The 27,317-nt window shown below is 33.5% G+C and overlaps 1 protein-coding gene across 1 annotated transcript; it reads left to right on the top strand.

The window, feature by feature from the left end:
* The first annotated feature begins 346 nt into the window (after positions 1-346).
* On the top strand, positions 347-26,562 carry LOC149794933 (uncharacterized). Its single transcript, XM_089964007.1, has 2 exons — positions 347-543; positions 26,123-26,562. Exons 1-2 carry the CDS (start codon positions 378-380, stop codon positions 26,560-26,562), a joined length of 606 nt encoding a protein of 201 aa, XP_089820133.1. The 5' UTR covers positions 347-377.
* The last annotated feature ends 755 nt before the right edge of the window (positions 26,563-27,317 follow it).

Below are 27,317 nucleotides of genomic sequence, written 5' to 3'. Positions count from 1 at the left end.
AACTCATTTTTAATGTGTGTGTGTGTGTGTGAGTGTGTGTGTATTTTATATTCGATTGAAAAACACTTTGCTAAGTATAACTGGAAGTTAAGTTATCGCCAAACATAAATAAGTAACAGTTTCACTGGTCCCATTGATTATTTGTTCACAGTAGAATCATCTTTTTTCTGAAAAACTTATAAAAAATCCAATGCATATACACAGAAGATAAAATGCTGTTTGTAACACACAACTTGAATTATTTCCCTGAAGCCGGAATTTGAAATTTATCTCCCGTGTTTTGTTTCATGTAATGACGTCATGCAATAATTATACGTCGTGTGTCATAGTTACTCAATGTATTAGCATGCCTCCATTGGGGAAGAGCATATTCAAATATGGGGTCAGATATTTCTAAGGAATCTGAAATATTTGTTTTGCACAGGGAATACAACGAAATAGAAACCTTATCGAAAAAAAACCCACCAGACGGATTGCTTGGAGATGATTTCTATCAGATAATAGAGATGGGCAGAATTATTATGCAACAACAGATATTGAAAGGTAAAATTATGTCATTTTGCCAGGTCCTGCAAACCATGATAGTACTAGAATCTGAATACTGTCTTGAAAAGATACTTGAAAAAATATTCTTAAAGTCTGATGATGTAGACTATTCAAATCTTCACGGCCTGATTTCAAATCGAAGTTTCAGCATTCAGTGAAGTCTCCTAGTCGATTCTTCTCTAATCTGTTCTTTTTTTTTTTTTTTTTTTTTTAAATCTAGCACTGTATGTATTCCTGTCCGTTTTAATGTTAGCTCTTTGAAACTACTCTTTGTTTTCACTCGGATTGTCTTGCATAACAAAATGATAAATAAAAATAACTTTGATCGGTGAATGTAAAATATGAAAGTTGTACTAATAGTAAGTGATATGTCTTTTTGTGTGTCGTTGAGTACATTTTGTTATTTTGTTTAGTACCGATACAACGAAATTATCACTTAGGTATTAATAGCTTTAACATACATTAATTTCATACACATGTACAAAATAATCTCAAGTAGTAGGTAAATATTAATAGTTCTTTGATAATTTCCTTTACTACTGCACACTCAAAGGTCAAGATAATTTTGCCTCAAGAATATACTATTATCTCATACCCTTCCCCACCACGAGTCCACTTTCTAAACTGCTGTGAGACCCATACCCCACTTCCCCAAAAAAATGCGCTTATTTTAATACCGTATAAAACAAAATACACGGAAAAAAAAAACACGCTGACAACTTCGAAGTATTTCGAATCAAACAGGAGTTTATTTAGGAACACAGTCGTCATATTCGCATGGGCGAGTCTGTGTTTTCGAGCAACAGATGTGATGTAGTTTCGCCATCTTTGATAATCTCAATAACTCACTAAATTTTGGAGTTACATCTCTTTGAACACATACACACAAGAGTTCCGAACTTTTATTTGTCCAGCTTGTTTTAAATACATTAAACCTTTAAATTGCAAATACTGGACTCAGACAAAAGATATTTTACTGATATAAACCGTTCTAGAGTGACAGTAGTAAGTCTCTCCCCATGTTTACATAGAGCTTCCGTTTGGTTTGAAATGCCAATACGTTGACAGTGTTTTGGACCACCTGGTGATAATCATGTTAGAAATTCTAAATTTATGAATGAAATGACAAACTTGTGTGCATTTTTATTTTTATGCCTTTTAGTTTTAAAATCGGTGGGGGTACAAGGAAACGGGAGGGTGCGAATACTGTAAAATTGCTGATTTCCAGAATATCAAATTGAAATAATAAATAGGAAAACAGCTTACTGTGTATATGAAAGTTATCAAAGCTTACTTTTAGACCAGTTCAAGAGTTTGTATAAAAACATGGGGGGGGGATATATGTGCATAAGGACGTCGTAAAATAGCTGTAAATTGCCGATTTACGGAAAATATAACAAACAGATGTGCTACCTTTCCTTTGCGTGTTGTCATACATGGACTTCATAGTTAAACAGATAAAAAAAAAACACACAACGAACAACAAGAAAGCAATGATTTTACCATGGACTGTCTAACCACTCAGGACTATAAGCAAGATCCTAATAAACCCGATACGGTCCTGGCACAGACGCTAAAACATATATACTCTCTGCAATTACTGCCTTATTACTACTCAGTGGTCTTAAACTTAATAATAGAACTGTAGGTGCCTGTAGTCCTAAATGTACTAAAGTACCAGTGGCCTGAAGTGTGACGATATACTAACAGTTTTCCAATTGATCACAATGTGCTTGTATGAGTGCACTATAATTCCAAATGCATGCTTATGTCCAAAAGATATTACCGAGCACTTTGTAATTCCAAAGAATAATAATTTAAATAAATAATTCCACTCAAATCAAAAACTGAACACGACAACACAGCGATTCTGCTTCTGATATTATATCAAAAATTAATACTTTATCAAATAAACAAGATTGTATAAAAAAAAGAAACAAACGTAGTGCTAGGATGCATATCGTAAGTTCATATATATGTAATTCTAAGTTGTAAGCATATAAACTCTGTTACTAAACTTATAATAAAGAAAGTTGTAAACATCATATACAACAGGTTTATCAATGAGAAATACCTAAATCCTAGAGCCATACCCCAAAGTTCATGTTTGCCTCTATTGATAATGTTCCAAATATTTAAACCACACTCATAGAAAAAAATATTAGCTATGTGTTATTTGTTTACAAATTTAAATGTTACTGGTCAGGTACACAATGAACATGCTTTTGGACAAGCTCAAGTCCAAAACCCAATTGTACATACGATATAAGCATAGCCCAATAAAAACAAAACAAAGAGCAATAGAAAATAATTGCAGTTGCGTCAGTTGATAAAGGAAGGGAATATTTCCATTGGTCAGAACATAATCATGTGATCAGATGCAATCGCGTTTATTTTTGTATAAACTGTACGGAGAACTACTTTATCCTAACTTCTATAAACTGTCACGTGCAAAGTAACTAACATAAGCACTAAACTGGAAGGAACTGCACGCGTTTAAAACGAAATAAAATCGGTGGTGTTATATTTATTTCAAAATATAACAAATTGATTTCACAGAATCAAATAACACATTTTTGCTGGGATTTTTTAAAATATAAATAATTCTTTTTTTACTAGATTTTAAAAAGATAAGCTGGGAAACTCAAAATCTGCCAAGAACACTGGGGCTATAGCACTTTCACTGCAGCATGTTACAAATGAATTTAAAACCATAGGTATATGGATATAGGGGCTGGGACGAGGGGATTCAAAGACTAACATTATTACAATTGGATTCGCAGTCGTTCAATGTAATACGCCGGCCTTGATAGTTATGATGTGCGGTGAGTGGGAGATCCGATACAGTCACCAACCTCGAAACTGTGAATGTCGATGTCTTGCACTGTTTGACTATTGGACTCCTATCAATATAATCATAATCATTTACCGATAGTCGTAACTGCATATGTATGTATGTAGACCCTGTAGGTAACCCGAACTGTTAATCAACACGAAAATAGATATTACGTTGCCTGTTCTATAAACAGCTACGTAGCAGATGCCCTCAACAAGAATTCATAGCTTAAACAGTATCTAATAGTGATAAGAGATATCTTTTTTTAAAAAAAGACAAAATGATAATTAAAAAAAAATATAATTATAAATAATTGATATTATAAATTTTACAGTTTTTTTTTTTTCTCTGAGTTTATATTGGTATAAACTGTCAGTTGCCGACTCACAGAGCTTACACGACGCCCTTCGGGCGTTATTTGTTGTGTGACTACTAACAGCTTATACCACAATAAACTCAGAAAAACGACATTAAACTCTTAATTAAAAAATACATTACGGCTGGTCAAAGTTCTGCCGTTCACTGGGTAGCAACTACAATGAAAATTTCTAAGAACGAGCAGTCCCAGTTGCAACTGTTTTTTCCTAACGATGACAACAAACCTATACATTAATGAATAACTTTGACTGATTGTGTATATTTTTTTAAAATATATTTTTATTACATGTTATTTGAAGGTAAATGCCTTTGATGTGGATGGATTTGTTTCTCTGTACCCTGTTAATGAGATTAATGAATGTCTTCCTACATAGATTAAAAGAATTTCCGAAACTTTTATGAATGACGATTTTTATGAACTTGGGTTGTACCTTATAAAAAATTTTTTTAAAAACTCAAGTTCGTCTGTTTTGTCAAATCAATGAATGTTTTGTTGTGAAAATGAATTGTTTATTTATTCTTAATAAATTCTTTGCGTAGATTGATACAGTGACCACTACGAAAAAAAATCACTAAGGAGTGAGGGTGGGGGTACTATAGCTTCCTATCAAAAAGCTCCAAGAGGCTTCGTAGTGTAACATCATTAAACAATATATTTTAATGAATGTGAGTTTACTTTTAAGGATTTTGGTTTCTGTTTTTTTTATGCACTTAGACATGAATTTTTCTGTGTTGGCAGACTTGTAGTCTATTTCGGTAATAGATCATGCAACCTAATTTCAATTATTATTTATTTCAGTTTGCAATGAAAACTAATCAATGCCTGATTTATCCACCATTTTTAGAAATGCATATCATTTTGATAACATTTAAAATCGCTACTTAAACACTTCTAACACTATAATTTTATGCAATTAAGGGTTTTTCTTAAAATGTGTACCATTTTTCGCTGAGTATAACAGGTATGCGAAATAATATCGAAAAGCAACAGGTCATGTATATAACGTCATTGATAATTTCCATGATTTGTATGGAAAACTATTCATAAAAAGTTAAAACTTAAATCCTGCATTTTGTTGTTTGGGGTTCATTTTTATGCAATCTTGACGACGCCTTTTCAATGATTATGTAAATTTATAATTTAGAGAGTCAACAGTGTTGACACATTAAAAATATGTTCATTCTGATGGGGAGAGAGAAATAAAGTGGTTGATTCAATAGGTCCAAATGTAGGAATCCAGGTCTGACGAACATACACAAGGACAGATATACTTCCTCCATGAACAAAAAGACCCAAAACAAAGTAGTTCCAAAGTAATTTTCCTACAAACGTATATATTTCATTATCTCCTTATGAACTATATCATAAAAGGCTATATAACCAAGAGTGTCAGATAAATGTACATACATGTTTTATTGTGTGTTTATACTATTTGTTACGCGTCTATGCTCTTAAAATAATTAACAGAAAAGAGTGAAAGACAATAAGCTTTGTAAAATTCAATAATTAATTTATCCTCTAGAAAACAAAGTGAAAATGAGAAAAGAGAACTTACGGTATTGCGAATTAAATCCCAAAATAATCCAAGAATTACAGACACATGTCCTAATAATTTAAAGTTCTGAATACAATTTAGAAGACGTCCAGAATAAATTGGTGTATCTGTGGTGGCTTATGCGGTGTTGATGTGTCAACAGTCTTTTATTGATTCATTGTAAAATAATTCCAGGTATGGATTCACTATACATTTCAGTGGCTGTCTCTACCCAATAATTTTATCAGAGCACTTTTGTATTTCCAGAGAAAATAATCACTTGAATTAATTAATTTGAAGAAATAAAATGTCCAACCCAAAATTGAGATGTTGGACACAATAATTTAACAGCGCTAGATATTTAAGCGTAACTGAACAAAAATCCTCTCAGTTACAAGATTATATAGTTCTTTACTTGACCTCAGGTCACAATTAGCATTTACTTTATAAAAAAAAGTAAAATTACCTGATGGAAAATAACCTTCTAGAATGATCATAACGTTTACAAAATAAAAACCATAATCTCTAATATGTAAAATACACTAAGGAGATTCCAAAACCTAGACCTAAACCTAATAAACAGATTTACTTCTAATAATAATAATAATAATTTAAACTCATACACATAGAAAATAAGTTAGCTATATATTACTTGTATACAGAATAGTCAATTTAGGTCAAGCAGAAATGAACTCAGTTTTGAACAAAGTCAAGTCCAACATACAATGTTTCATTATACAACATGTAACGAAATATAGAAAAATTAAAACAGACTAACAAACAATGCAAATCATATATACATAACACTTCCTCACATAAAGAAAAATAAAGAGTTACACAATAAAACTTTCTTTTTACGATTAGTCAAATATGTGTGTTTAAAAATTACATAAGATGAAATCTTGTGAATGACACAAAATATACATGAAACGATATATCTCTATACACGCGGAAGTGCATATGCTATTAAATTATGTTTTACTTTAACGTGCCTGATGTCAATATTATATTCCTGCAGCATCAAACTCTACCTTGATAATCTCTGATTTAAGTTTTTGATCTTGTCAACGAAAGTAAGCAGGTTGTGATCACTAAACACAATAATTGGAGCTGAAATAATATAGACTTCAAACTGTTGCAAAGACAGTATCAAAACCAAACATTATTTAATGCTCATTTTGTTTTCTCCGTTAACTTTACATTGTCAGAATCGTTCAGTATTTTACGATATTGCACACCTTCATATTCCATTCATGTGCATAAAGGAACTAGTTTCTATTGTAAACTAACAATGGACGCAGACACCAGCACTTTTGATTTGTAAACAAATCATGTACACTCGCGTCGCAGGCATTTTAATAAATTTGTTTCTGAATGAAGTAGGTATCTTCTGATTCGGTTTTCCTACCATTTGACAGATGGGACAAGATTTGCCTTATTTACAAACATATATTACATATTGGCCAATAGAAGTCATTAAGGATCTTGTGATAAGTTTTATTGATTCTAAATGACATCCAAAGAAATTTCATGGGCAAGACTAATAATTTCCTGTCTATACGATTTTGAAATTACAATTTGATCGTTCACTGACCACTCATCACCAGCAGTTACCTCAGGTGGACTCCATTTTCTCATAAGAAACCCATTTAAACGAAATAACAAACAGGTACCTCTGTGGCTTCAGTTTCACTAATGACACTTTGAAACAAACAGGAGATCGCAGGATCTTTTTCCTGTTGAATGACAAGTGATTGTCATTTATCACCCTGATTAGAATAAAGAGAATAAGTAGTTAAAAGAGGATCACTGTGATCAATACTTACTTACTGATTCAAACAAGGAGTAAAAGTGACCTCATCAAGCGCCTGATCAATACATCTGTCATCTAAATGAATACTTTCCTGATCAACAACATTCTGAAGAGTATTCTTTGCGATAGCTGGGGATAAATCGGGGAATTCTTTTTCAATAGGATCAACTTTCTGATCTAAGCAAGGCTTGTCAGTTACAACGGCATTAACCACAACCTTATCTCCAGCTATGTCATAACCTAGAAATAAATTTTTGCCTTCAATTGTAACGTGTTTAGGCTCGAATAAACAGTAACACAAAAAGAGTGAAAACAACAAGCTTTATAAAATTTAACAAATTATTTATTTTCCTGGAAATTTCTGTAAAAAGGAGAAAAGGAGAAGAACTTACGGTTTCAAGAATCAAATCCAAAAAATAATCTAAGAATAATCCACGAATTAAATTGCAAAAGTCCTAGTAATAAATGTTCTAATAATTTCAAGTTCGAATCCTGATGGAAAATCCAAGATTGATGACGATGACGTATGCTGTAGTCAGTACTGTGCTTATCTACAGTTCCTTGTAGAAATACAAATAATGGCACTCCGGCAAAAAGAAAAATCCAAATTAAATTTGTAAGCAATGTCTTTCCAAAATCTGTGAGTACTCTTCAAATATTTCCAGAGAATAAAGAATTAATCCTTTTGAAATCCAAATGATCTGAAGATAATTAACTCAAAATCTGGCAACAAAAAAAAAAACTTGATACCAAGTGTAAAAGCCCACAAACTGAGAGATCTTTAAAACAAAGGTTATATTGTATCATAAATCGCAGTTTTTAAATTCCCCTAAGTTACGAAATGAGAAGGGGGTGTCACGTGATCGTGTTTATATAACGTACACAGAATATGGCCTTGATTAGACCAATGATTTTATTCCCAAATAAAAATAAAAAAGTGTTTACTTCTTAACCCACGTAGTCCCATCATGACCTTGACAACAACCAATCATTTTAAAACAAAATAGAACTTTGTTTACTAATTTTGTATCAAGGTCAGAATTTAGATCAACGCCTGGTATTTAAAAACTAACAGTCAAGGTCAAGCAATTTTCTGAAGAAGTATCATCTCTAGTGAAAAAATTTACATTATAATAAAATCAGATAGCAGATATACGTAACACCTTCCCCCATATAAAAACAAAATTTATATGATAAAGCTTTATTTTTACCATAGATTTATTATACACGAGTTTTAAGAAAAACATAAGAACTCTGAATTATAAATAGTGTATATGAAATAATGCACTTCTATACACAGGAAATTCAGAGATAGCCTCGACCTTAGCATATATAGGTTTAACTTGTCCATGTCCCACAATACGTCCTAGAAAAGATTCACTAGCACAGCAGAACTCACTTTGATAAAATAATTGTCAAACATGCATATGTGAGTCTGTCAAAGAGTTTCCTACTTATTGCTAAATGTCCTTTTCAGGTGTCGTTGTAGATGATGACATCATCAATATAAGCATCACAATTGTCTAGAACAGAGGTAATCATATTCATGAGGTGTTGAAATGTAAGCGGCAACCCTTTCATCCCAAACGGCATTACTTTATAGTGGTAAAGTCCATCTGGAGTCACGAATACCGAAATTTCCTTTGCTCTTTCCGGTAGTGGAATCTGTCAAAATCTCATCAGTAGGTCAAATTTGGTGACTTACTTGGCATTCCCAATCTGATCAATACAGTCATCGAGTCTTGGTAATGGGAACGAATCTGTTTTTGTCACACTATTCACCTTCCTACAATCAGTACACATGCGGAAAGTTTTATCTGGTTTTGGAACGAGTATGCATGGTGAACTCCAGTCACTTTTACTGGGCTCTATAAAACAATTCTCCAGCAAATATTGAATTTCCTTTTTCAAGTATTCCTGTTTGAGAGGGTTCATCCTGTACGGGTGTTGTTTGACAGGTTTGGAATTTCCAATTTCATCGTCATGGAAAATTTTGTTTGTCCTTGTAGGAACATCTGGAAATAAGTTTTCATATTCAAATAATAACTGTTTAAGTTAATTTCTTTCTTGCACTTGCAAGTTTCTGGTCCCGATCTTTCATAATTTCTGAATTTCGATGATTTGTTATTCAAACGGCAGTAGAATCTGATGATATTCCTTCACTTAAATCTTCACTATCCAGTATTGCCTTCACTAACTGATGTTATTAATACCTCTGTCTCATCAGGGGAATTTCCATCATTTTTCAAAACTGCCATTGTAAAGCCTCTGCTGAAGAAACCAACACTAGACCATAACGATTTAAAGAACTACCGCCCAGTTTCTAATCTCCCATTCGTATTAAAAATCTTAGAAAAGGTTGTTATATCCCAGATTGTATTTCATCTGAATTCAAACAGTCTTTTTAGCAATGTACTAGCTACATATCGCCCTTGCCACAGTAATGAAACTACTCTTCTAAAAGTAGTTAATGACATTCTCTCTGCTTTGGATAGCGGAAACATTACAGTCCTCACCCTCCTTGATTTGTCTGCAACATTTGACACAATAGACCATGATATATTACTTCACCGTCTCCAGCATGTATTTGGCATTCATGATACATCCTTACTGTGGTTCAAGTCCTACTTCGTTAACAGGACACAAATTCTATCTGCAAATGGAATACACTCCAGCCCAGTTGATCTATGTTGTGGTGTTCCACAGGGTTCTGTTCTTGGACCTGTTCAGTTGATCTATGTTGTGGTGTTCCACAGGGTTCTGTTCTTGGACCTGTTCTCTTCATTCTGTACACTCAGTCGCTCTCAAGTGTCATAGATCATCATCCAGTGTCTCACCAATTGTACGCTAATGACACCCAAATATACAAATCTAGCCACCCAACTGAAGTTGATGCTACCATCCAAGGTGTAGAGAGGTGCATTTCTGATGTGAAATCATGGATGACGTGTAACAAGCTGCAGATCAAAGATGATAAAACTGAGGCCATTCTGAGTACAACACAAAGACTTTCTCATTCACATCCTTTACCTCAAACAATAAATATCAGTAACACCAACCCTAAATTCACACAGTCAGTACGAAACCTAGGTGTCATTCTGAACAGTACTCTCAATTTGCACCAACATGTTATGAACATATGCAAGGCTGCATATATTGAGTTGAGTTGCATCAGCTCCATTCGCAAATATCTTTCAGTTGATGCCACTAAAACACTTATGTATTCATTAGTACTTTCAAGACTGGACTATTGTAACTCAATTCTGTCTGATTCATCTCAATATCTACTCCAAAAGCTTCAAAACGTTCAAAACACAGCTGCTCGGATCATACTTAGAGTACCACCATCGGAGTACACCTACCCGCTACTCTGTACCCTACACTGGCTATCCATTCCATCCAGAATCAAACACAAAATGTGTTCTCTGTGCTACGTTTCACTGACGGACTCTAGTCCAACATACCTATCTGACCTCACCCATGTGTATACACCAGCAAGATACTTACACTCCTCTTCTGACAATCGTATACTCATTATTCCCACTATGAAAACAAAGTCATATGGACAGCGTTCTTTTGCATACCAGGGCCCAGCAACGTGGAATGAATTACCCACTGAACTTAGACACAAAGACACAGTGATCACATTCAAGAGTGCTCTCAAAACTCACTTATTTCGACTTCAAGAACAAATTTAAAGACATAATAATGTTTCCTACCTTAAATATTCTCAGCATGTTTGTTATGTTTTCTAACTTCATGGTGTTTGTGTTTGTAATCATATCATTATGTTTTTTTATCTTATAGGTGTTGTCTAATGTTGTAAAGTGCTTAGAGCTTCTAAAGATTAGGCGCTATACAAAGTCCTCATTATTATTATTATTATTATTATTATTATTCACTAAGTGGGAGAGGTACAACTAAATTAATTGCATGTTTAACTTGGCTATCTCTTTCAATGTACTGGTACTCCTATAATTTATTTAGATCCCAGGAGCACCAATATTATAATTTAACTCATTCATTTTCTTTTTAACCTTGTAAGGGCCATAATATCTAATCTGAAGAAAAATTTGAAGAATGAGCAAGAGAGACAGAACTCCACTATTACCAAACTCAAAAGTTCTCTCCATTTTAGGTCTGTCAAACCATAAATGCACTTCTGACTTCAATTGCGGAATGCCAGATTGAAGCACAATATGCTGGAAAGTTCCAGACACAAAATTTTACCCGTGACCCGATTGGATAGTTAGAAAGGCCAAATTGAGTAAAAGACTTTATCAAAACTTTTACTAATATTTTAGATTTTATATTCTTCAAAGGAATTGCTTCTGGAAACTTTGTTGACCTACACATAATGGTCAACCGATATTGGTTACCTGACTTGGTCAAAGGTAAGGGACCATCACATTCTACCATAATTCTACTAAATGGTTCGTCAAAGGCAGGAATAGGTTGTAGATGAGCCTTGGGAATTTTCTGATTTGGTTTTCCTACCATTTGACAAGTATGACAAGATCTACAGTATTTGGCAAGATCACTTTTGATTTTTGGCCAATAGAAGTGAGTTAAGATCTTGTGATAAGTTTTATTGATCCCTAAATGACCAATCAAAGGAGTTTCATGGGCCAAACTAAGTATTTCATGTCTGTAAGGTTTTGGAACTACAATCTGATAGTTCACTGACCATTCGTCATCAGCAGGTATCTAGGGAGGTCTCCATTTTCTCATAAGAATTCCAGTTTTAATGAAATAACAGACAATAACTTCAGTAGCTTCAGTTTCACTAATGGCCTTCTGAAACAAAAATGAGATCTCAGGATATTTTTCCTGTTCGACGACAAGTGATTGTCGTTTATCACCCTGATTGGAATAAAGAAAATGAGTCGTTAAAAGAGGATCACTGTGATCAATACCTTCTGATTGATCCAAACAAGGAGTAAAAGTGACCTCATCAAAAGCCTAACCAATACATTTTTCAGCTAAAGGAATACTGCCCATATCAACATCATTCTCAAGAGCTTTCTTTGCCATAGCTCTGGTAACTGCACAAGCTGGGTATAAATCAGGGAATTCTTTTTCAATTGGATCGACGTTCTGATCCAAGCAAGGCTTGTCAGTTACAAGTGGATTAACCACAACATTGTCTCCAGCTAGGTCGTTCCCTAGTAATAAATGAATGCCCTCAACGGTTAAACAGAGACCATTCCGACTGTCACGAGTCCTGAAACTAAGTCTGATGACAAATTTACACAATGGAGAGGAACATCAACAAAGCCTCACTATACTCCCTGAATAAGAACACTATCGTTAGAAGAAGACTTCTCAGAAAATGGCAAAGTACCCGACAATAAAAGACTTTGAGAAGCTCCTGTGTCCCTTAAAATTTTAATAGGGATAGGATTGGCCGAATCACCCAAGAATGATATAGAACCCTTTGATATGAATGGTTCATAATTCTCAATAATCAAATCAGACTGGGGTTTGTTAGACACCACAAATGTATTGCTTTGAATACATGACCGTGACCTTGACCTCTTATAAATAAGAGCATTTGGAATAGGTCCGTCATGATTCTGATGCCTATTTTTCAATTTGTAGCAATCAGAAAGAACGTGTCCTTTTTTCTTGCAATAGGTACACGTAGGAAGAGACAAGGATATTGAATCAAGCTTCTCCGAAGTTTGATTTTTAGAAGTTGTGCCAGTTTGAGTTTTAGAAGGGCTTGTATTAGGCTGAAATACGTTTCTGCCAAAAGACTGTTGAGTAGAAGTCTTATTTACAAAAGGAACTTTCTGAGTTAAAGAATACTCATCAGCAGCACGAGCAGTATTTTCCAAGGTTTCAATATGATGCTCATCAAGATAAGACTTAATGTCACTATGGACACAGTTTTTGAAATCTTCAAGTAATACAAGTTGTTTGAGACTTTCATAATCTCGCTCAACGTTCTTGGCTAAGCACCATCTATCAAATAACTGCTCTTTTTCTTTAGCAAATTCGACATGAGTTTGTCCAGCTTCTTTTCTATAGTTTCTGAATTTTTGCCGATAAGCTTCAGGAACTAACTCATAACCCCTTAGGATGCATTCTTTAACCACATCATAGTCACCACTTTGGTGAACTGACAGTGAATTATAAATATCACTAGCCTTACCAGTGAGTACGCTTTGTAATAGCTGAGTCCAATGCTGCCTTGGCCATTTCAAATTTTCAGCAACTTTTTCAAAACGAATAAAATATTTGTCTACTTCTCTTTCTCTGAAAGGGGACACTAACCTAATGTTCTTTGCAAGATCAAAACTCAAATTTGAATTTTAAGTATGAATGTGTTTTTCGCTAGCCAGTTCCATTTTTTTCATTTTACATTGATATTCCCTTCTCTGTCTGTCTGTCTGTCTGTCTCTCTCTCTCTCTCTCTCTCTCTCTCCTTATCTATTTGTTTTCCTTGTAACTGTATTTGCATCTGTTCTTTTTGTAATTCCATTGGTCTTTCTTTCTCTCTTTCCTCTCTCTCTCTCTCTCTCTCTCTCTCTCTCTCTCTCTCTCTCTCTCATATTGTAACTGTTTTTCTTGTAATAACATTTGTTCTTTTTCTCTTTCTTTCTCTAATTTCATTTGTTCTTCCTCTTTCTCCAATTTCATTTGTTCTTTCTCTTTCTCCGATTTCATTTGTTCTTTCTCTTTCTCCAATTTCATTTGTTCTTTCTCTTTCTCCAACTGTAACTGCATTTGTATTTGGTTTTCTCTGTCTTCTTTCTGAAGTTCCATCTTCCTCAACTCCAATTCCATCTTGTATTTTAATTCTAATTTCCTTCATTTTTGTATCAAAGTCTGATACAGACGTATTGACTGAAACCAAAGCACTTTTATCCAAAACATTCTTTCCTACCAAATACTGAACCAAAATATTTCTTATTTCCTGTTTCGTTAAAGAAGCCTTTACTTCAGAAAGATCGTATTTTCTGGCAAGTTGAATCAAATCAACTTTTTTGAAAAGATCGAATTGTTCCTGGGTAGGATTTGAAAGAAAGAATTCCATTTTTGATGCCATTTTAGAAAAAGCTTGTCGATCTCACTAAAGATTTCAAAAACATGGGGAATTCAAATTTAAAAAAACAAACATTTTAGCTAAAATACAAAAATCCCGGACGAGCTCCCCAATTTATATGTTAGTTGTTTAGGCTCGAATAAACAATAACACAGAAAGAGTGAAAACAACAAGCTTTTCAAAATTTAACAAATAATTTATTTTCCTAGAAAATTCTGTAAAAATGAAAAAAGTAGAAGAACTTACGGTTTCAAGAATCATATCCAAAAAATAATCTAATGATAATTCACGAATTAAATTGCAAAAGTCCTAGTAATAAATGTTCTAATAATTTCACGTTCGAATCCTGATGGAAAATCCAAGATGGACGACGATGACGTATGCTGTAGTCAGTACCATGCTTATCTACAGTTCCTTGTTGAAATATAAATAATGGCACTCCGGCAAAAACAAATCCAAATTAAATTTGTAAACAATGTCTTTCCCAAATATGTGTGAGCACTCTTCAAATATTTCCAGAGAATAAAGAATTAATTTCTTTTGAAATCCAATTGATCTGAAGATAATTAACTCAAAATCTGGCAACAACAAAAAAAAAAAAACAATCTTGATACCAAGTGTAAAAGCCCCAAAACTAAGAGAGATCTCTCTAAAACAAAGGTTATTTTGTACCATGAGATACAGTTTCGAAATTTCCCCAAGTTGCGAAACGAGAAGGGGGTGTCACGTGATCGTGTTTATATCACATACACAGAATACGGCCTTGATTAGACCAATGATTTTATTCCCAGAATAAAAAATCAAAAAGTGTTTACTTCTTAATCCACGTAGTCCCATCATGACCTTGACAACAACCGATCATTTTAAAATAAAATAGAACTTTGTTTACTAATTTTAAATCAAGGTCAGAATTTAGATCAACACCTGGTGTTTACAAACTAACAGTCAAACAATTTTCTGAAAAAGTATCATCTCTAGTGAAAAAAATTACATTATAATAGAATAAAATGTTTAAAACTGACAAACAATTAAATTAAAATAAATATGAATTAAATCAGATATATGTAATACAATGACTACACTGTTCCGACTGTCACGAGTCCTGACACTAAGTCTGATGACAAATTTGCACAATTGGAAGAAGACTTCTCAGAATAAGGCAAAGTACCTGATGATAAAAGACCCTGAGAAGCTTATGTGTCCCTTAAAATTGTAATAGGGATAGGGTTGGCTAAATCACCGATGAGTGATATACAACCCTTCGTCTTGAATGTTTCATAATTCTCCATGATAAAATTATAGTGGGGTTTATTTGACCCAACATATTTATTGCTTTCGATACATGTCCATGACCTTGGCCACTTATAAATAAGAGCATTTGGAATAGGTCTGTCTTGATTCTGTTGCATTTGGAATAGGTCTGTCTTGATTCTGTTGCATTTGGAATAGGTCTGTCTTGATTCTGTTGCTTATTTTTTTTAATTTGCATTAATTAGAAATAACTTGTCCTTTCTTCTTGCAATAGGTACACATAGGAAGAGATAAGGACTTCTGATAAATTTTATCAGAAACTTGATTTCTAAAAATTGTGCTAGACTGTGATTTGGAAGGGCTTTGTATTATGCTAAAATACTTTTTTTACCAGACAACTGCTGAGTGGAAGACTTAATGAGAAAATAAATTTTATGAGCTAAGGAATACTCGTTAGCAGTACGAGCAGCACTTTCTAAAGTTCGACATGTTTCATCAAGATATGTCTTAACGTCACTATGGACGCAATTCTTGAACTCTTCAGCTAATATGATTTGTCTGAGATGTTCGTAATCTAGATGAACTTTTTGGCTAAGCACGAGCTATAAAATAACTGCTTTTTTCTCTTGCAAATTTGACATGAGTTTGTCCAGTTTCATTTTTTATAGTACGTGAAATTTTTCCTAGAAGTCTTAGGGACTAATTCATAACCATTTCAGATGGATTCTTTAACAAGATCATAGTCTGCACTTTGCTATGCTGACAGGAAAGCATAGATGTCTAGGACTTTGCCAAAAAGTGCGCTTTGTAATAATAGAGTCCTTTGCACTCTTGGCCATTTCGAATTTTTCAGCAATTTTTTTTATTCACAATAATGAAAATATTTATCTACTTTTCATCTCTAACCTAATGTTCTTAGAAACATCAAAACTTGACTTTGTGTGTAAAGAGGAGGATTGCGTTTCACTTGCAAGCTCTAATTCTTTTAATCTAAACTGATATTCAGTTTCTTCCTTTTCTCTTTCTCCCTGCATCTGCATTTGCAATTGTTCCTCTTTCTCCAATTGTATTTGCGCTTGTTTCTCCTTTTTAGTAACTGCATATGTCTCTCTATCATATTTCTCCAACTGCATTTTCCTATCTCTTTCCTGTTTTTGTAAATGCATCTCTCTCTCTCTCTCTCTCTCTCTCTCTCTCTCTTAGTTTTCTAATTGGATTTTCCTCTTTTTCACTTTAGATGACAGTAATTGGTCTTTCGGGAAGGAATGCATGGAAAACCCATCAGCATTTGTATTCCCACAATTTGCTGCCCCCGCTGCCCTTGCTTGTACCCCCACGATCTCCTCCTCTTGGCATGATTGTGATGATAAAAGTTTTCAAACTAACTAATATGGAACGGAACACGTGCTTTGTTTATGTTTCGATAGAAACGGAAGCAAGGTGTGTGTTCAAAATATACGTCAGGCGATCTATACACTCCGGAAATTACCAAGCGATAAAATCGGTCCGATGTGTATTATTTTCGAAAACACACCTGAGCGTATTTCTCACTTATTGTGGAGATTTTTTTTCCATCGGGTTTGTTTATACCGCTTCCAGATTTTATTTCCTATTCAAATAATATTGAATCTGATTTACTTTATTTGCACTGGTATGGCACTTTAAGATTTCTAAAATGCGTAATAATACCTGGGATTTAGAAAATTCCAAAACAAGGTGTATCAAAATTTCAAAAACAGAGTTTTCTGAAATATTTTACAGAAATTTGTATCCCAGACGACCCCCAATTTTCTGTTACGAGTCTATCTTTTTAACACGAGTAACGGAAAAGAGTGAAAGGCGACAAGCTTTGTAAAATTCAACAAACAATTTATTTCCCAAAAGACGAAGCGAAAATAAAAAAAAGAACTTCCAGTATTTCAAATTAAATCCCAAAATAATCCAAGAATTATATACACAAATTCTAATAATTTAAAGTCGGGAATAAAATTCAGGAGAAATCCAGAATAAATCTAAAAACTGGTCATGTGTCTCTGGTAGCTTATAAGGTGTTAATGTGTCAACAGTCTTTTGTTGAATGTATAAATATAATATATACTGAAATTTAGTTAGTCAAACAAAACAAAGTAAAGTAAACCATACAGTGAAATTACGTCAGTTAAATAAAACAAGGCGTAGTGTAAAATATAAATAACAGGTTTGTTAACTGAATAAAACAAGGTATGGTAACATATAAATAGAAATTTAGTTCAATAATTTGAGACCTTCAGCCTATTCAAACACGTGCTGGATATAGGGTTTCAATACGGAAACTGGAAACGCAAAAGGCCTATATTAACTCAGAATAAAGTGTGTGTGTTTGGTTTGGATTGTTACATTTTAAAACTATTTGTGGATTTGCCAAAGGAAGGATCCTCCTCGAGTGCCAAATACTATAGATACGCCCCGGTCGATCGGTAATACTTTTCGTGATCCCAGTTACCATTCGTTTTTGCTCAATACAAAATACCCTTCAAGCTTATTGCCCTGTCGATCGGTAACACTTTTTGTGATCTCCGTTACCATTCGTTTTGGCTAAGTACAAAATACCTTTCAAGCTTATTGCTCCTGTCGATCGGTAACACTTTTCGTAATCCCAGTTGCCATTCGATTTTGTTCAGTACAAAATACCCTTCAAACTTATTGCCCCTGTCGATCGGTAACACTTTTCGTGATCCCAGTTGCCATTCGATTTTGTTCAGTACAAAATACCCTTCAAGCTTATTGCTCATCTAAGAAATAAGAAAGTTAAGAAAGTTCGGAATAAACCTTGTTTAGAAGACATTCTATCTTCAGTGAGATCATCCCTATTGCCAAGTTGTGAAAATATAACTGATTTATTTAAAGTCTCTTTGCACATTATCAAAAAACCCTTCAAGATCATTCTCTTTAGAATAAGAAATTATAAATCAACGTACATCCAGGTATTAGTTTTCGTTTTTCATCAAATTCATCATCGTTTTATCTATTTATTTATTCAATTCCTCTGTTATAACTCCCAACGTAATGTTCTTTACATCCATTTCCATGCTCAGTTAGATTTTGAATGCCTCTTTGGTTGCCTCTGTTTCAGTCTTAACGATGTCAAAGGTGTCCATTAATGCTATTGTCCTCTTGTTCATTTAAAGTTCAGCAGCCTCCAACTCAGTACTAACTCTAGTAATGCTGCCATTTAAGATTACTGTCTTTTCAGTCCTTAATGCTTCAGATCGATTAAATCTTTCCTCGGGTTCTTCGCTCTTTCGTCTATTTCGTCAACGCTGCCTTGCACAACATACAGATTACAGACTACTTCTCCATCGACTTTGCGTCTATTTTAAATTGATCAACTCAATTGTATAACTGTTTGGAAAGTTTGTTTGGTGTATGTAAGGTCTTTTATCATTTCGATGTTATCACCCAAATATAAAATGGCTAAATCGTCACCTAATCCCGTTTTAAACTACATGCGGTTCGTTTTGTTTTTTACTTGTTCTATCTTTATGGTTATATCTGTCTAATTTTCCTTTTTATACAACTCTGACAACGTTTCAATGTTAGCCGTGATCATATTTATCGGTCCAGTAATTTGTCTTTAAAAATCATTAATTGGGGTTCTAATATATTTTTTGGTCTGCTTCTTTTCTTTATTGCCTCTGTGTTGCTTTTCAAACTGAGACTGAGTTTACCAGGTTCCTCAATAGTGTTTTACATTTCAACACTTTCACTTTCTAAAGCATTTATCTAGTTGTTTTATCATCTGTCCTTTCGGTTACAAATATTGCCTAACGATTGGCAGATCATCTGCATATTGCCTAACGATTGGTAGATCATCGGCATATTGCCTAACGATTGGTAGATCATCTGCATATTGCCTAACGATTAGTAGATCATCTGCATATTGCCTAACGATTGAGTAGATCATCTGCATATTGCCTAACGATTGGTAGATCATCTGCATATTGCCTTTGGATGTCAGTATGGAACATAATGACTCTACATTCGAAGTAGTCTTTAGCGTCTGACGTTGTTTTTCTGTTCTCGTCATTCTCTTTTGTAGCTCTGGGATTTTGCTAGCTTTTTCGTTCTGTTCAGTATAAGGTAATTTATTGTTAGCTAGTTCTTTGTATGTCGCGTCCTTTTTCATATTCATTGCAGTAAACGCGTTTAGTATCATTGTATCAAATCAGCTTAATAGAAATCGTTCGTTTGCAGCATCAGTTAATATTCTAGGATTACGTAAATTGAGCATACGGTTATAACGGAGATCTAAGTCACTGTTTACGTTTTATATTTCGGATGATTTTTTTTATATTGTTAAGACTCTATGGTCGCAAACTAACTAACAGAAAGAAACAAAACCAACAAGTTTTGTAGAGCATAACAAATAATTAAAAATTCAAATTTATAGATAAAACTTTTAGAGAAAATTACAGTATTATGAAGTTAATCCAAAATCATCCTGAACAAGGTTTGTTCAAGTCCAAAAGAATGAAAAGTTCCGTATAAACTTCAGGATCGGAAATATATTGATCCGCTAAGGATCATGACGTTGTCAAAATATCGTTTTCCAGAACACGTTTAAACAACTCACAATAGTTCAGCACTTTTTTTTACAATGAACAGTCAAAACAAAGTGTTTTCTCTCCAATAATATCTAAGTATAAGATAAAATAAATATGCAGACTTGATGTTACAACAGGAACACGAGAAATATGAATGATTCCAACATAAGAATTAATCTGATTGCCAGTTCGATCCTATATACACCTTCAAGAGATGATAACGACTATATGTCGCAATGTACCCAACGTGATAGATCAATAAAATATTTCAAAATACCTTTTCATGTGACCTAACTCATCAAAATAGAACCTATACACGTATGAAGCTATATATAATCATTACAATTTAAAGTCATGTATAAAAATTATAAAATATGGATAAGTCATGTACCAATAGTTATAAAAAAATATGTACATAACAATATTAATGTGCAAATGTTCACTTCAGTCTCAAAGGGATAAATTTCCAAACATTTATTAGTGCGTACTTTATTTACTTTAATTCAAACACTCATTAGACGTGCCTTAAAAATAGATTACTTTTCATTTTTATTTCTTATTATGGTTCTCTATGGATTAGTTGCGTCCTTCTGTAATTGTTTGTAACTGCCGTTTGAGTCAACGAGAATGTCATACACTAGGTCATTGTTTTGTGTTATTGAGAATGTCCTACACTAGGTCATTGTTTTGTGTTATTGAGAATGTCCTACACTAGGTCATTGTTTTGTGTTATTGAGAATGTCAAACACTAGCTCATTGTGTTTTGTTATTGAGAATGTCATACACTAGCTCATTGTTTTGTGTTATTGAGAATGTCATATACTAGCTAATTGTTTTGTTTTTTTTTGTTATTTAGAATGTCATACGCTAGGTCATTGTTTTGTGTTATTGAGAATGTCATACACTAGCTCATTGTTTTGTGTTATTGAGAATGTTATACACTAGCTCAATAGTTTTTGTTATTGAGAATGTCATACACTAGCTCATTGTTTTGTGTTATTGAGAATGTCATACACTAGCTCATTGTTTTTTGTTATTTAGAATGTCATACACTAGCTCATTGTTTTTTCTTATTTAGAATGTCATACCCTAGGTCATTGTTTTGTGTTATTGAGAATGTCATACACTAGCTCATTGTTTTGTGTTATTGAGAATGTCATATACTAGCTAATTGTTTTTTTTTTTTGTTATTTAGAATGTCATACGCTAGGTCATTGTTTTGTGTTATTGAGAATGTCATACACTAGCTCATTGTTTTGTGTTATTGAGAATGTTATACACTAGCTCAATAGTTTTTGTTATTGAGAATGTCATACACTAGCTCATTGTTTTGTGTTATTGAGAATGTCATACACTAGCTCATTGTTTTTTGTTATTTAGAATGTCATACACTAGCTCATTGTTTTTTCTTATTTAGAATGTCATACCCTAGGTCATTGTTTTGTGTTATTGAGAATGTCATACACTAGCTCATTGTTTTGTGTTATTGAGAATGTCATATACTAGCTAATTGTTTTTTTTTTGTTATTTAGAATGTCATACGCTAGGTCATTGTTTTGTGTTATTGAGAATGTCATACACTAGCTCATTGTTTTTGTTATTTAGAATGTCATACGCTATCTCATTGTTTTGTGTTATTGAGAATGTCATACGCTAGGTCATTGTTTTGTGTTATTAAGAATGTCATACACTAGCTCATTGTTTTGTGTTATTGAGAATGTCATACACTAGCTCATTGTTTTGTGTTATTTAGAATGTCATACACTAGCTCATTGTTTTGTGTTATTTAGAATGTCATACACAAGCCCATTGTTTGTTTTTTTGTTATTTAGAATGCCATACACTAGCTCATTGTTTTCTGTTATTTAGAATGTCATACACTAGCTCATTGTTTTTTGTTATTGAGAATTTCATACGCTAGGTCTTTTTTTGTCTTATTGAGAATGTCAAACACTAGCTCATTGTTTTTTGTTATTTGGAATGTCATACACTAGCTCACTGTTTTTTGTTATTTAGAATGTCAAACACTAGCTCATTGTTTTTTGTTATTGAGAATGTCATACACTAGGTCATTGTTTTGTGTTATTTAGAATGTTATACGCTAGGTCATTGTTTTGTGTTATTGATCTGGTCCAAGAGTTTTGAATTTCAATTTGTATTGGAATCTGTAACATCGTAACATCGTAGCTGGTTTGTATGTTGCGTAATTATTATCCAGAATGTTTTAACTCTTGAGTTGTCTTTCAAATATTTGAAAGCAATACATTGTTTAGATCATTCCCTCTCTGACTATTTTATGAACAAATCAAGGTTGTAATAAACATCAGATATTAAGACATTCCCACTGTCGTTTTCTTGTCACTGCTGTAGTAAAGGAGATTGTTTTTCTGTTTACCAGAATCGCTGTAATACCCAACAGAGAAATACACCATCTGTAATGAAATGGATAGTCTGCCATTTTTGTTATCATTAAGATTCGCCACATTTGTCGTTTTCGGGAAGTAAATCCTATCTCACTTGATCTAAGCTGTTGATTTATCAAGCGGTGCGTCTTTTCAATTTCGTTACTTCGTGTTTTTCCAAGGTCAGTCTTTCTTCGTTTGGTACTCGCTGCATTATTTATTAAACTCGTTGACGATTATCGGAACTCATCGTCGTTTATATTATTTTTTGTTTTGCTTATCATTTCATCGATACAGATCAATTTATTGACGGTTGATGTTACTATTTGATGATATTGTGCAAAACTGTTTCGAAACATAGTTTTCATGCCATATCTCTGACACACTTCTGACGACAGCTGTACTAAATCATATGAAGCTTGATGGAACAACTGTACAAGTACCTACCTATTCCAGATAAATAACCGTACTAGTATGTATTCCAGATAAATAACCGTATAAGTATCTATTCCAGATAAATAACCGTACAAGTATCTATTCCAGATAAATAACCGTACAAGTACCTATTCCAGATAAATAACCGTTCAAGTATCTATTCCAGATAAATAACCGTATAATTATATATTCCAGATAAATAACCGTACAAGTATCTATTTCAGATAAATAACCGTACAAGTACCTATTCCAGATAAATAACCGTACAAGTATCTATTCCAGATAAATAACCGTACAAGTACCTATTCCAGATAAATAACCGTACAAGTACCTATTCCAGATAAATAACCGTACAAGTATCTATTCCAGATAAATAACCGTAGAATTATATATTCCAGATAAATAACCGTACAAGTACCTATTCCAAATAAATAACCGTATAAGTATATATTCCAGATAAATAACCGTACAAGTACCTATTCCAGATAAATAACCGTACAAGTATCTATTCCAGATAAATAACCGTACAAGTACCTATTCCAGATAAATAACTGTGCAAGTACCTATTCCAGATAAATAAGTGTACAATTATCTATTCCAGATAAATAACTGTACAAGTATCTATTCCAGATAAATAACCGTACAATTATATATTCCATATAAATAACCGTACAAGTACCTATTCCAGATAAACACCTGTACAAGTATCTATTCCAGATAAATAACCGTACAAGTACCTATTCCAGATAAATAACCGTACAAGTATCTATCCCAGATAAATAACCGTACAAGTACCTATTCCAGATAAATAACCGTACAAGTATCTATTTCAGATAAATAACCGTACAAGTACCTATTCCAGATAAATAACCGTACAAGTATCTATTCCAGATAAATAAAGGTACAAGTTTCTATTCCAGATAAATAACTGTACTAGTATCTATTCCAGATAAATAACCGTACAATTATATATTCCAGATAAATAACCGTACAAGTACAAATTCCTGGTAAATAACCGTACAAGTACCTATTCCAGATAAATAACCGTACAAGTACCTATGCCATATAAATAACCGTACAATTATATATTCCAGATAAATAACCGTAAAAGTATCAATTCCTGGTAAATAACCGTACAAGTACCTATTCCAGATAAATAACCGTACAAGTATCTATTCCAGAAAAAAATAATCAAGCTATTCAGATACCTACACTAGCTGACATGTTGCCATACCTGCCTCTGGCCATCTCAAAGCTTTGTATGTCATTCCGTATTTTTGGCATGACTTTGTAGTATTCGATCACTTCGATCAAATTTGTGTATTTTCTACATCAAATGCATACTTTAATCCATCTTCATACTACAAAACTTAGATCTTCATACTACACAGATTAAGTCTTCACACTACACAGACTTAATATTCATACCACACAGCTTAGATCTTCATACTACACAGCTTAGATCTTCATGCTACACAGACAGAAGTTCATACTACACAGCTTAGATTTTCATACTACACAGATTAAATATTCATACTACACAAATAGAATTTCATACTAGACAGCTTAAATCGTCACACTACACAGCTTAGATCTTCATACTACACAGACATAATTTCATACTACACAGCTTAAATTTTCATACTACGCAGACAGAATTTCATACTACACAGCCTAGATATTCATACTACACAGATTAAATATTCATACTACACAGATATAATTTCATACTACACAGCCTAGATATTCATACTACACAGATTAAATATTCATACTACACAGATAGAATTTTATACTACACAGCTTCGGTCTTCATATTACACAGCTTAAATCTTCAGACTACACAGCTTAGATATTTATAATCTTAGGATTGTTGCTACGTTCCTCATTATTTTCATCACTGAATCTTAAGTCTATACCTTTCCTGAAACAACGAAAATCGTCTTTTATGATGTTTGATATAGGCACATCAACATTTGTATAATGTCAAAAGGTGTTTTGTATGAGATATAACTTTAAATCCCATCCATACGTATCCTTTATACTGTTACGTTCATTACATTGTTGTTTTTCAACTTCAGTTTAATATAATTAAAAATCTTCACACTATTTATGTTTTGGCTATGCAGGACCATTTTCAGATCATCAACTCAATTTAATTTGATGGAGTGTAACTTTATTAGTTTGCATGAATTTCAGTAGTAAGGTATGAGCTCCAGTTAGGTAACATTGGTTGCTTTGATTATAAGCAGCGCGTTGATAGATGCGTTGCAGTAGTAAAGCATGTGCTCCAGTTAGGTGACATTGGATGCTTCGCTTTTTATGTAACGCGTTGACAGTTGCGTTACAGTAGTAATTTATGGGAACAGGGTGGGGGTAATACAATTGTAAGAGATGTAATGTGTTGAAGTAGTAAAGTCCCAAAACAAGGGATGCTTTCGTTTTTAATGCAGTATTAAGCGTGAGTTTATACGCATTAATATAGAACGTGTTTTAATGGGATTATTTTTACTTTGTACGTTTTTTCAGACATAGGTGTGGTGGGAGGAATAATTGTAATATAGTATTACCTCAAAATGAATTCGACCCTCGAGTATGCAGTATTCATGGATGTGTTTCAGAACTGTTTATATTCATCTAATAGACGTCTGCATAATATTGTTGTTATTGCTGCGGCGATGATGATGATGATGATGATGATGATGAATCTGTGTTCAGTAAGATTATTAGAGTTTCAGATACAAAGTAACGGAAATGGGGGCGGCTACTTTATTGGATTGTAATTCTTTGATTAAGTTAAAGTGTTTCCATCCAATGGGAACAGCTCTTGTTCTTTCTGATGTCTTTTTCAGCAACACAGATCACCATGGGACCCACTTGTGCGAGTCCAGGGTCGAAAGAACTTAATTTGATCTGTATACTTAATACTCTTCATTCATTTCTTGTAGGTCAGGCTGTGGAGCAAAAAAAGGTATAAAATAATATAGTAAGTGATGTTAAAGTTTGACCTCTCTTGAAACAAAGTAATTTGCAGAACAAGCAAATCATGAAATGCACATTCTCCTGGCATCGTGGCGGTTGATTTAATTCCTGCTTTTCGGGTATGACTAATCGATGAAAGCGTTGTTGTATAATTCATCAGTATATCAGCACATCGTTCGTAGATCTCCATGAAATATACTATGAAAACTTACTAATATTTATCCCTCTGGATCTGCTCTATTGAGCAGCAACATTAATCTGTGGCCTGCATGTTTTTCTGAACCTTTTCCTCCTTTCTTTCTATTTCCAGAACAGAATGCAGTTATTGGCAGTGGTGGCGTTGCTTACTACTTGCCCTTGGACGACGGAGTAACCGAAAAAATCTCAACACCCCCTGCAAGATTAACCAGGAAAAGTATTCCCAAAATGGACCTATTTACCACTGAAGAAAAAGTTCTAATGGCAGAAATTATCCGCAGGGACCAACTAAAGAAAAAGGGAAACCAAGCCAGAATAGCAGAGGAGAGAAGAGCTCGCGTAGAGCAAAGAAGAAGAGAGCTTGAACTGGCGGAGTTTGAGACACGCCTGCTGGATGAAGCGGATAAAGAGGAGGAGTTGAGAGGACTTAAAAAGGAAACAACAGAGATACAGGAGAATCTAGAAGACAGAAAAAGACGCCTTGAGGACCTTGCTCGTAAAACGAAACTCAAGGTGGTCACCTCTCGAGGCAAAGTCATAGGTGCTGATTAATAAATTTTCTTCTGTATAAGGCAAAAGTAGTCGGATTAAAGTACGGATGGAACCACCTCTTAGCTGATCTTAACTAACAAGACTTGGAGTTCAGCTCATAGCAAGGAGTTAACTACATATTCTTCCTATTTTTCTTGCTATTTTAAAAACATTTTGTCATTGAAACATGAAAGTGACAAAAACAATGAAGCTTTTTTTTTTAAATTCTTCCTTTACTAAAAGGATTTTTTTTTAAAAAAAAATTCTTCCTTTACTAAAAGGAATTTGTTTAGAAACATTATAAAATCAATTTGATTTATAATAACTTACACATAGATTCACCTTCAAAATGGTACTTAGAATAAAAAAAATTAAATGTCAGATGTCTTGTTCGCTACTTAATAACTTACAAGGCATGTTTTCTGATTTTGAATGAATTGTGAATAAGCTGTTAATCGACGGAGGCACTCTCGCTGGAAGATGACTCCCATGTTGTTACTTGACGGATGCACTCTCGTTGGAAGATGACACCCATGCTCATTCCAATAAAACTCCTCTTTTTTTAATATGAACAATCTTCTCCGTTCTGAAAACTACCTTTACTTTTGTATTTCGAATTCTGATGCAATGAAGTAGCCCATTTCCCAAGCTCCGAAAAGGAACCTATCAACTGTTGAATTAACACAAACTAACGTATAAACAGACTGGAAGAAATTTAACAGTTATTACTGTCCCACAAAATATGCAGTGACTAAAGGTAGTGACAAAAGAAAAGA

This window comes from Sinohyriopsis cumingii, chromosome 7, assembly GCF_028554795.1.
Source record: "Sinohyriopsis cumingii isolate HCF-2022 chromosome 7, ASM2855479v2, whole genome shotgun sequence".
Lineage (NCBI taxonomy): Eukaryota > Metazoa > Mollusca > Bivalvia > Unionida > Unionidae > Sinohyriopsis > Sinohyriopsis cumingii.
The sequence above is the reverse complement of the archived record's forward strand: the minus strand, read 5'-3'. Positions and strand labels throughout refer to the sequence as shown.